Genomic DNA, 11,143 nt, shown 5'->3' with positions numbered 1-11,143 from the left:
CCCTCCTGCTATTCTCCTCCTCTCCTCCTCCCTTCTCCCCTCCCTCTTTTGTCTCTTTCTGTCTTTGTATTATCTTGCAAATCCTGAGCATCAGACACAGCCACATATACACATATACACACACACACACACACACTGACACACACACACTGACACACACACACACACACACACACACAGACAGACAGGACACACTAATGAGTGTACACATAGCAATTAGCAAGTACACAAAAGCAAATACACAGGTAGCAGACAATACACACACACAGAGCAGAGCAGTCACTCCCATACACACACACACACACACACACACAGCACACACACAGAGCAGAGCAGTCACTCCCACACACACACACACACACACACAGCACACACACAGAGCGGTGCAGTCACTCCCATACACACACACAGCACACACACAGAGCGGTGTAGTCACTCCCATACACACACAGCGCACACACACAGAGCGGTGCAGTCACTCCCACACACAGCACACACACAGAGCGGTGCAGTCACTCCCATACACACACACACAGCACACACACAGAGCGGTGCAGTCACTCCCACACACAGCACACACACAGAGCGGTGCAGTCACTCCCACACACAGCACACATGATTGCATTGATACTCCTATAAATACACACACAGTGACACGCCCATAGATGCACACACACATGCAGTGACAGACACTGACACACACATGATCACACGGGCACGTTTGTACACGCGTCCTCGCACACGCATGGTTTCCCGGACACACACTCGGGTCACCGCTGAGACATGGAATTATCCGCCCTCTTCCTGGGAATCCTGAGCTCAGCACAAGGTAACAGCACCGCTATCTGTCAGCGTGTGTATATGTGCCCGGGCAGTGCTGTATACTGTATGTAATGATGCTACACGGGGCGAGGCGGCACCGCTATCTGTCAGCGTGTGTATATGTGCCCGGGCAGTGCTGTATACTGTATGTAATGATGCTACACGGGGCGAGGCGGCACCGCTATCTGTCAGCGTGGGTATATGTGCCCGGGCAGTGCTGTATACTGTATGTAATGATGCTACATGGGGTGAGGCGGCACCGCTATCTGTCAGCGTGTGTATATGTGCCCGGGCAGTGCTGTATACTGTATGTAATGGGGCTACATGGGGTGAGGCGGCACCGCTATCTGTCAGCGTGTGTATATGTGCCCGGGCAGTGCTGTATACTGTATGTAATGGGGCTACATGGGGTGAGGCGGCACCGCTATCTGTCAGCGTGTGTATGTGTGCCCGGGCAGTGCTGTATACTGTATGTAATAGGGCTACACGGGGTGAGGCGGCACCGCTATCTGTCAGCGTGTGTATATGTGCCCGGGCAGTGCTGTATACTGTATGTAATGGGGCTACACGGGGTGAGGCGGCACCGCTATCTGTCAGCGTGTGTATATGTGCCCGGGCAGTGCTGTATACTGTATGTAATGGGGCTACACGGGGTGAGGCGGCACCGCTATCTGTCAGCGTGTGTATATGTGCCCGGGCAGTGCTGTATACTGTATGTAATGATGCTACATGGGGTGAGGCGGCACTGCTATCTGTCAGCGTGTGTATATGTGCCCGGGCAGTGCTGTATACTGTATGTAATGGGGCTACACGGGGTGAGGCGGCACCGCTATCTGTCAGCGTGGGTATATGTGCCCGGGCAGTGCTGTATACTATATGTAATGGGGCTACACGGGGTGAGGCGGCACCGCTATCTGTCAGCGTGTGTATATGTGCCCGGGCAGTGCTGTATACTGTATGTAATGAGGCTACACGGGGTGAGGCGGCACCGCTATCTGTCAGCGTGTGTATATGTGTCCGGGCAGTGCTGTATACTGTATGTAATAGGGCTACACGGGGTGAGGCGGCACCGCTATCTGTCAGCGTGTGTATGTGTGCCCGGGCAGTGCTGTATACTGTATGTAATGGGGCGAGGCGGCACCGCTATCTGTCAGCGTGTGTATGTGTGCCCGGGCAGTGCTGTATACTGTATGTAATAGGGCTACACGGGGTGAGGCGGCACCGCTATCTGTCAGTGTGTGTATGTGTGCCCGGGCAGTGCTGTATACTGTATGTAATGGGGCTACACGGGGTGAGGCGGCACCGCTATCTGTCAGCGTGTGTATATGTGCCCGGGCAGTGCTGTATACTGTATGTAATGGGGCTACACGGGGTGAGGCGGCACCGCTATCTGTCAGTGTGTGTATGTGTGCCCGGGCAGTGCTGTATACTGTATGTAATAGGGCTACACGGGGTGAGGCGGCACCGCTATCTGTCAGCGTGTGTATATGTGCCCAGGCAGTACTGTATACTGTATGTAATGATGCTACACGGGGTGAGGCGGCACCGCTATCTGTCAGCGTGTGTATATGTGCCCGGGCAGTGCTGTATACTGTATGTAATGATGCTACACGGGGTGAGGCGGCACCGCTATCTGTCAGCGTGTGTATATGTGCCCGGGCAGTGCTGTATACTGTATGTAATGGGGCTACACAGGGTGAGGCGGCACCGCTATCTGTCAGCGTGTGTATATGTGCCCAGGCAGTACTGTATACTGTATGTAATGGGGCTACACAGGGTGAGGCGGCACCGCTATCTGTCAGCGTGTGTATATGTGTCCGGGCAGTGCTGTATACTGTATGTAATGATGCTACACGGGGTGAGGTGGCACCGCTATCTGTCAGCGTGTGTATATGTGCCCGGGCAGTGCTGTATACTGTATTTAATGATGCTACACGGGGTGAGGCGGCACCGCTATCTGTCAGCGTGTGTATATGTGCCCGGGCAGTGCTGTATACTGTATGTAATGGGGCTACACGGGGTGAGGCGGCACCGCTATCTGTCAGCGTGTGTATATGTGCCCGGGCAGTGCTGTATACTGTATGTAATGGGGCTACATGGGGTGAGGCGGCACCGCTATCTGTCAGCGTGTGTATATGTGCCCGGGCAGTGCTGTATACGGTATGTAATGGGGCTACACGGGGTGAGGCGGCACCGCTATCTGTCAGCGTGTGTATATGTGCCCGGGCAGTGCTGTATACTGTATGTAATGGGGCTACACGGGGTGAGGCGGCACCGCTATCTGTCAGCGTGTGTATATGTGCCCGGGCAGTGCTGTATACTGTATGTAATGGGGCTACACGGGGTGAGGCGGCACCGCTATCTGTCAGCGTGTGTATATGTGCCCGGGCAGTGCTGTATACGGTATGTAATGGGGCTACACGGGGTGAGGCGGCACCGCTATCTGTCAGCGTGTGTATATGTGCCCGGGCAGTGCTGTATACGGTATGTAATGGGGCTACACGGGGTGAGGCGGCACCGCTATCTGTCAGCGTGTGTATATGTGCCCGGGCAGTGCTGTATACTGTATGTAATGGGGCTACACGGGGTGAAGCGACACCGCTATCTGCCTGCATGTGTATGTGTACCCGGGCAGTGCTATATACAGGACTTGTGTTTACTGTATGTAATGACGTGTGTGTATATAGCACCAGTGGTGTATACAGCACTGTATCTATGTGTATATAGCGCCGGCGGTGTGTATGATATCTTGTACATGTATATAGCACTGGGAGTGTGTACAGTATGTCGTGTCATGTCTATATGTTATAAGCACCGGTGGTGTATATTTGTGTATACAGGGTTGATGGTGTATGGCACCGGCGCTGTATGTGTAGGTGTGCTGTATTGTCGTGTATATAGCAGTGGTATATATATGTATTTCCATACGTCTCTCGTCAGCGGTCAGCGGCTCCCCCGGTCTCCCCTCGCTGCCGGTCTCACTGGAGGTCAGAGACGTTCCGCAGTATTTCCGCCTGCAGCAAGCAGTGCCTGGTGAGGACGCCGTGACATCACACAGCGCTACGACGCCGTCACACAGCGAGACCTTTCTCGTCACGCGTCTTGGATCCCGCGAGCCGCACGTCCGGGCATCGTATCAGCACATACAGGTCCTAGAGGTAACCAGGCCAAGGAAACCTCGCTGTCTGATGGGTGGATCAGTTCCTCTAAACTGCGGCGGTCATTATTACTCGTTATCCGCCATTAACTGCAAGGGGTTAACGAGCGATAATTAGGGGCCGAAGTAAAGTATTCTAAATGCATTTAACATTGAGGACAAGCTTTCCGACCGTCTCCGAGGAAGATTGACGGAGTATTTCTGCGCGGGGTTCAGACACGCTTATTTCACCCAACGGGTCTCTCCGTAAATGTTGCGTTATATGGCAGGGAGGGGGTTAACTTGTAAGAAACTAAAAGGCCCCGTGTGACCTGCAGCACAGGGTTAAGGGGTCAGTCCCTCCTAGGGTCAAAGTGTACTAATGGCAGTGACAGGGTTAAGGGGTCAGTCCCTCCTAGGGGCAAAGTGTACTAATGGCAGTGACATGGTTAAGGGGTCAGTCTCTCCTAGGGGCAAAGTGTATTAATGGCAGTGACATGGTTAAGGGGTCAGTCCCTCCTAGGGGCAAAGTGTACTAATGGCAGTGACATGGTTAAGGGGTCAGTCCCTTCTAAGGGCAAAGTGTACTAATGGCAGTGACAGGGTTAAGGGGTCAGTCCCTCCTATGGGCAAAGTGTACTAATGGCAGTGACATGGTTAAGGGGTCAGTCCCTCCTAGGGGCAAAGTGTACTAATGGCAGTGACAGGGTTAATGGGTCAGTCCCTCCTAGGGGCAAAGTGTACTAATGGCAGTGACAGGGTTAAGGGGTCAGTCTCTCCTAGGGGCAAAGTGTACTAATGGCAGTGACAGGGTTAAGGGGTCAGTCCCTCCTAGGGACAAAGTGTACTAATGGCAGTGACATGGTTAAGGGGTCAGTCTCTCCTAGGGGCAAAGTGTACTAATGACAGTGACATTGTTAAGGGGTCAGTCCCTCCTAGGGGCAAAGTGTACTAATGGCAGTGACAGGGTTAAGGGGTCAGTCTCTCCTAGGGGCAAAGTGTACTAATGGCAGTGACATGGTTAATGGGTCAGTCCCTCCTAGGGACAAAGTGTACTAATGGCAGTGACATGGTTAAGGGGTCAGTCCCTCCTAGGGGCAAAGTGTACTAATGGCAGTGACAGGGTTAAGGGGTCAGTCTCTCCTAGGGGCAAAGTGTACTAATGGCAGTGACAGGGTTAAGGGGTCAGTCCCTCCTAGGGGCAAAGTGTACTAATGGCAGTGACAGGGTTAAGGGGTCAGTCTCTCCTAGGGGCAAAGTGTACTAATGGCAGTGACAGGGTTAAGGGGTCAGTCCCTCCTAGGGACAAAGTGTACTAATGGCAGTGACAGGGTTAAGGGGTCAGTCTCTCCTAGGGACAAAGTGTACTAATGGCAGTGACAGGGTTAAGGGGTCAGTCTCTCCTAGGGGCAAAGTGTACTAATGGCAGTGACATGGTTAAGGGGTCAGTCTCTCCTAGGGACAAAGTGTACTAATGGCAGTGACATGGTTAAGGGGTCAGTCCCTCCTAGGGGCAAAGTGTACTAATGGCAGTGACAGGGTTAAGGGGTCAGTCTCTCCTAGGGGCAAAGTGTACTAATGGCAGTGACAGGGTTAAGGGGTCAGTCTCTCCTAGGGACAAAGTGTACTAATGGCAGTGACATGGTTAAGGGGTCAGTCCCTCCTAGGGGCAAAGTGTACTAATGGCAGTGACAGGGTTAAGGGGTCAGTCTCTCCTAGGGACAAAGTGTACTAATGGCAGTGACATGGTTAAGGGGTCAGTCCCTCCTAGGGGCAAAGTGTACTAATGGCAGTGACAGGGTTAAGGGGTCAGTCTCTCCTAGGGGCAAAGTGTACTAATGGCAGTGACAGGGTTAAGGGGTCAGTCCCTCCTAGGGGCAAAGTGTACTAATGGCAGTGACAGGGTTAAGGGGTCAGTCTCTCCTAGGGGCAAAGTGTACTAATGGCAGTGACAGGGTTAAGGGGTCAGTCCCTCCTAGGGACAAAGTGTACTAATGGCAGTGACAGGGTTAAGGGGTCAGTCTCTCCTAGGGACAAAGTGTACTAATGGCAGTGACAGGGTTAAGGGGTCAGTCTCTCCTAGGGGCAAAGTGTACTAATGGCAGTGACATGGTTAAGGGGTCAGTCTCTCCTAGGGACAAAGTGTACTAATGGCAGTGACATGGTTAAGGGGTCAGTCCCTCCTAGGGGCAAAGTGTACTAATGGCAGTGACAGGGTTAAGGGGTCAGTCTCTCCTAGGGGCAAAGTGTACTAATGGCAGTGACAGGGTTAAGGGGTCAGTCTCTCCTAGGGACAAAGTGTACTAATGGCAGTGACATGGTTAAGGGGTCAGTCCCTCCTAGGGGCAAAGTGTACTAATGGCAGTGACAGGGTTAAGGGGTCAGTCTCTCCTAGGGACAAAGTGTACTAATGGCAGTGACATGGTTAAGGGGTCAGTCCCTCCTAGGGGCAAAGTGTACTAATGGCAGTGACAGGGTTAAGGGGTCAGTCTCTCCTAGGGGCAAAGTGTACTAATGGCAGTGACAGGGTTAAGGGGTCAGTCCCTCCTAGGGGCAAAGTGTACTAATGGCAGTGACAGGGTTAAGGGGTCAGTCTCTCCTAGGGGCAAAGTGTACTAATGGCAGTGACAGGGTTAAGGGGTCAGTCCCTCCTAGGGACAAAGTGTACTAATGGCAGTGACAGGGTTAAGGGGTCAGTCTCTCCTAGGGACAAAGTGTACTAATGGCAGTGACAGGGTTAAGGGGTCACATCTGGGTGTTTTTTTTAAATGTAACTAAAATCTGACACAAAGTATTTTGAAATTAGTTGTTAAAGTGAGTTTGGAAACGCAGTGCGCTGAGGGAGGGGTGTGATACGCTCCCGTCTGATATCCCTGTGTTAAGCTGCGTCCAGGGTTGCAGCAGCCGCGCGGAGGCTGAGGGGAAGCGGGTGCATTCCCTGGCCTTGGTCAGCGCGCCGCCCGGGGGTGTGTCGGGGGGGTGTGACGCCACGGAGCTGGTTCACCCTCATTGGGCGAACCGCTCACGTGACCGGCCCTGCGCTCCCGTGAGCGCGAAAATCTATCATTTGAATAAGACTCACGCTTCTGCACGCTTGCCAGTGAGCCCCTGCAGCCGCAACGAGAGCGGCTTTAGCTGGGGCTCGCGCACGCTTCCGATAGATTTCGCGCTCACGGGAGCGCAGGGCCGGTCACGTGAGCGGTTCGCCCAATGAGGGTGAACCAGCTCCGTGGCGTCACACCCCCCCGACACACCCCCGGGCGGCGCGCTGACCAAGGCCAGGGAATGCACCCGCTTCCCCTCAGCCTCCGCGCGCCTCCGCACGGCTGCAGTCCTATGGACGCAGCCTTAGAGTTTGCACAGGCAGGCCCCTCTCTCCCCCTCCTGGCTCTCGGAGGTGTGGGATACTGGCAGGGTTTAGGGACGCCAGTTCCACTGTTACATTAATTACAAAGGTCTCTCTTGTTTTAGACGGCTACATGGGATTGCGTCTGTGACATGTACCTCCCGCAGGGTCTGAACCAGTGGGCCTGGTGGCAAAGAAATTCTGGGCTCCTCACCCTTTCCACCCCCCGCCCCCCCCTTCTGCTGTACCTCCACTAACGCTCCCCCTCCAACCCACATCCACTCCCCCACGACCCCTTCCACACCCCCACAAACCCTCCCGACCCCCTTCCACACCCCCACAAACCCCCCCTCTGACCTTCTTCCACACAACCACAAACCCCCCCTCTGACCTTCTTCCACACCCCCACAAACCCCCCCTGACCCTCTTCCACACCCCCACAAACCCCCACTCTGACCTTCTTCCACACCCCCACAAACCCCCCCTGACCCCCTTCCACACCCCCACAAACCCCCCCTCTGACCTTCTTCCACACCTCCACAAACCCCACCTCTGACCTTCTTCCACACCCCCACAAACCCCCCCTCTGACCTTCTTCCAAAGCCCCACTGATCTCCCCCCTTCCGCTCCCCCACTGACCCCTCCCTCCGCTCCCCCACTGACCTCCCTCCGTCCCCCCACCGTAGCTCTGCTGCAGCACTGTGGATGTTGGGGTGCGATGGGACCCTAGGTCTGTAGCTCCGCTCCTGATCTCCCCTTTTTTTGTTGCCCCCCTGCAGAGCGTCCCATGGCAGTTATTGGGAGCCCGGGCGATGGGCGTGCGAGGAGAGGTTGTGGGGGACGAGGTGTCGCCCTCTGACCCCGTCGCACGCATTTTGTTTCACCGGTCAGGAACAGACGGACCCAGCCGAGGATCTCAGCCCCCGTGTGTGAGTGTGCAAGGGACTCACGGCGGGGTGAGCGTGCAAGGGAGCTGCAGGATACAGGTGGGTGCTTGTCCTGCGTGGGTGCTTGTCCTGCGTGGGTGCTTGTCCTGCGTGGGTGCTTGTCCTGCGTGGGTGCTTGTCCTGCGTGGGTGCTTGTCCTGCGTTGGTGCTTGTCCTGCGTGGGTGCTTGTCCTGCGTGGGCTGCTTGTCCTGCGTTGGTGCTTGTCCTGCATGGCTGCTTGTCCTGCGTGGGTGCTTGTCCTGCGTGGGTGCTTGTCCTGCGTGGGTGCTTGTCCTGTGTGGGTGCCTGTCCTGTGTGGGTGCCTGTCCTGCGTGGGTGCTTGTGCTGCGTGGGTGCTTGTGCTGCGTGGGTGCTTGTCCTGTGTGGGTGCTTGTCCTGCGTGGGCTGCTTGACCTGCGTGGCTGCTTGTCCTGCGTGGGCTGCTTGTCCTGCGTGGGTGCTTGTCCTGCGTGGGCTGCTTGTCCTGCGTGGGTTGCTTGTCCTGCGTGGGTTGCTTGTCCTGCGTGGGTGCTTGTCCTGCGTGGGTGCTTATCCTGCGTGGGTTGCTTGTCCTGCGTGGGTGCTTGTCTTGCGTGGGTGCTTGTCCTGCGTGGGCTGCTTGTCCTGCGTGGGCTGCTTGTCCTGCGTGGGTGCTTGTCCTGCGTGGGCTGCTTGTCCTGCGTGGGCTGCTTGTCCTGCGTGGGTGCTTGCTAGTCCTTTTTTGAGTTTTTGATGAAGAGACGATCTGTAACTGGTAATGCTGCAGAGAGGTGAGTTGGTTACTGGGGATTGCACTGGTAATGCTGCAGAGAGGTGAGTTGTTTACTGGGGATTGCGCTGGTAATGCTGCAGAGAGGTGAGTTGGTTACTGGGGATTGCACTGGTAATGCTGCAGAGAGGTGAGTTGGTTACTGGGGATTGCGCTGGTAATGCTGCAGAGAGGTGAGTTGGTTACTGGGGATTGCACTGGTAATGCTGCAGAGAGGTGAGTTGGTTACTGGGGATTGCGCTGGTAATGCTGCAGAGAGGTGAGTTGGTTACTGGGGATTGCGCTGGTAATGCTGCAGAGAGGTGAGTTGGTTACTGGGGATTGCACTGGTAATGCTGCAGAGAGGTGAGTTGGTTACTGGGGATTGCACTGGTAATGCTGCAGAGAGGTGTGTTGGTTACTGGGGATTGCGCTGGTAATGCTGCAGAGAGGTGAGTTGGTTACTGGGGATTGCGCTGGTAATGCTGCAGAGAGGTGAGTTGGTTACTGGGGATTGCACTGGTAATGCTGCAGAGAGGTGAGTTGGTTACTGGGGATTGCGCTGGTAATGCTGCAGAGAGGTGTGTTGGTTACTGGGGATTGCGCTGGTAATGCTGCAGAGAGGTGAGTTGGTTACTGGGGATTGCGCTGGTAATGCTGCAGAGAGGTGAGTTGGTTACTGGGGATTGCACTGGTAATGCTGCAGAGAGGTGAGTTGGTTACTGGGGATTGCACTGGTAATGCTGCAGAGAGGTGTGTTGGTTACTGGGGATTGCGCTGGTAATGCTGCAGAGAGGTGAGTTGGTTACTGGGGATTGCGCTGGTAATGCTGCAGAGAGGTGAGTTGGTTACTGGGGATTGCACTGGTAATGCTGCAGAGAGGTGAGTTGGTTACTGGGGATTGCGCTGGTAATGCTGCAGAGAGGTGTGTTGGTTACTGGGGATTGCGCTGGTAATGCTGCAGAGAGGTGAGTTGGTTACTGGGGATTGCGCTGGTAATGCTGCAGAGAGGTGAGTTGGTTACTGGGGATTGCACTGGTAATGCTGCAGAGAGGTGAGTTGGTTACTGGGGATTGCACTGGTAATGCTGCAGAGAGGTGTGTTGGTTACTGGGGATTGCGCTGGTAATGCTGCAGAGAGGTGAGTTGGTTACAGGGGATTGCACTGGTAATGCTGCAGAGAGGTGAGTTGGTTACTGGGGATTGCACTGGTAATGCTGCAGAGAGGTGAGTTGGTTACTGGGGATTGCGCTGGTAATGCTGCAGAGAGGTGAGTTGGTTACTGGGGATTGCACTGGTAATGCTGCAGAGAGGTGAGTTGGTTACTGGGGATTGTGCTGGTAATGCTGCAGAGAGGTGAGTTGGTTACTGGGGATTGCGCTGGTAATGCTGCAGAGAGGTGAGTTGGTTACTGGGGATTGCACTGGTAATGCTGCAGAGAGGTGAGTTGGTTACTGGGGATTGCACTGGTAATGCTGCAGAGAGGTGTGTTGGTTACTGGGGATTGCGCTGGTAATGCTGCAGAGAGGTGAGTTGGTTACTGGGGATTGCGCTGGTAATGCTGCAGAGAGGTGAGTTGGTTACTGGGGATTGCACTGGTAATGCTGCAGAGAGGTGAGTTGGTTACTGGGGATTGCGCTGGTAATGCTGCAGAGAGGTGTGTTGGTTACTGGGGATTGCGCTGGTAATGCTGCAGAGAGGTGAGTTGGTTACTGGGGATTGCGCTGGTAATGCTGCAGAGAGGTGAGTTGGTTACTGGGGATTGCACTGGTAATGCTGCAGAGAGGTGAGTTGGTTACTGGGGATTGCACTGGTAATGCTGCAGAGAGGTGTGTTGGTTACTGGGGATTGCGCTGGTAATGCTGCAGAGAGGTGAGTTGGTTACTGGGGATTGCGCTGGTAATGCTGCAGAGAGGTGAGTTGGTTACTGGGGATTGCACTGGTAATGCTGCAGAGAGGTGAGTTGGTTACTGGGGATTGCGCTGGTAATGCTGCAGAGAGGTGTGTTGGTTACTGGGGATTGCGCTGGTAATGCTGCAGAGAGGTGAGTTGGTTACTGGGGATTGCGCTGGTAATGCTGCAGAGAGGTGAGTTGGTTACTGGGGATTGCACTGGTAATGCTGCAGAGAGGTGAGTTGGTAACTGGGGATTGCACTGGTAATGCT

At 54.6% G+C, this 11,143-nt stretch overlaps 1 protein-coding gene across 1 annotated transcript in view; it reads left to right on the top strand.

The window, feature by feature from the left end:
- The first annotated feature begins 11 nt into the window (after nt 1-11).
- TMEM132A (transmembrane protein 132A) overlaps nt 12-11,143 on the top strand; it is an 88,866-nt gene continuing 77,734 nt past the window's right edge. The window contains exons 1-3 of the mRNA XM_075580646.1: nt 12-829; nt 3,763-3,980; nt 8,084-8,290. Of these exons, the coding sequence (XP_075436761.1) occupies nt 784-829; nt 3,763-3,980; nt 8,084-8,290 (471 nt within the window). The 5' untranslated portion in view covers nt 12-783. The remainder of the gene's footprint in view (nt 830-3,762; nt 3,981-8,083; nt 8,291-11,143) is intronic.

This window comes from Ascaphus truei (genome assembly GCF_040206685.1).
Source record: "Ascaphus truei isolate aAscTru1 chromosome 8 unlocalized genomic scaffold, aAscTru1.hap1 SUPER_8_unloc_2, whole genome shotgun sequence".
Classification (NCBI taxonomy): Eukaryota; Metazoa; Chordata; class Amphibia; order Anura; family Ascaphidae; genus Ascaphus; species Ascaphus truei.
Note: the sequence above shows the minus strand (reverse complement) of the source record. Positions and strands in the feature narration are given on the sequence as shown.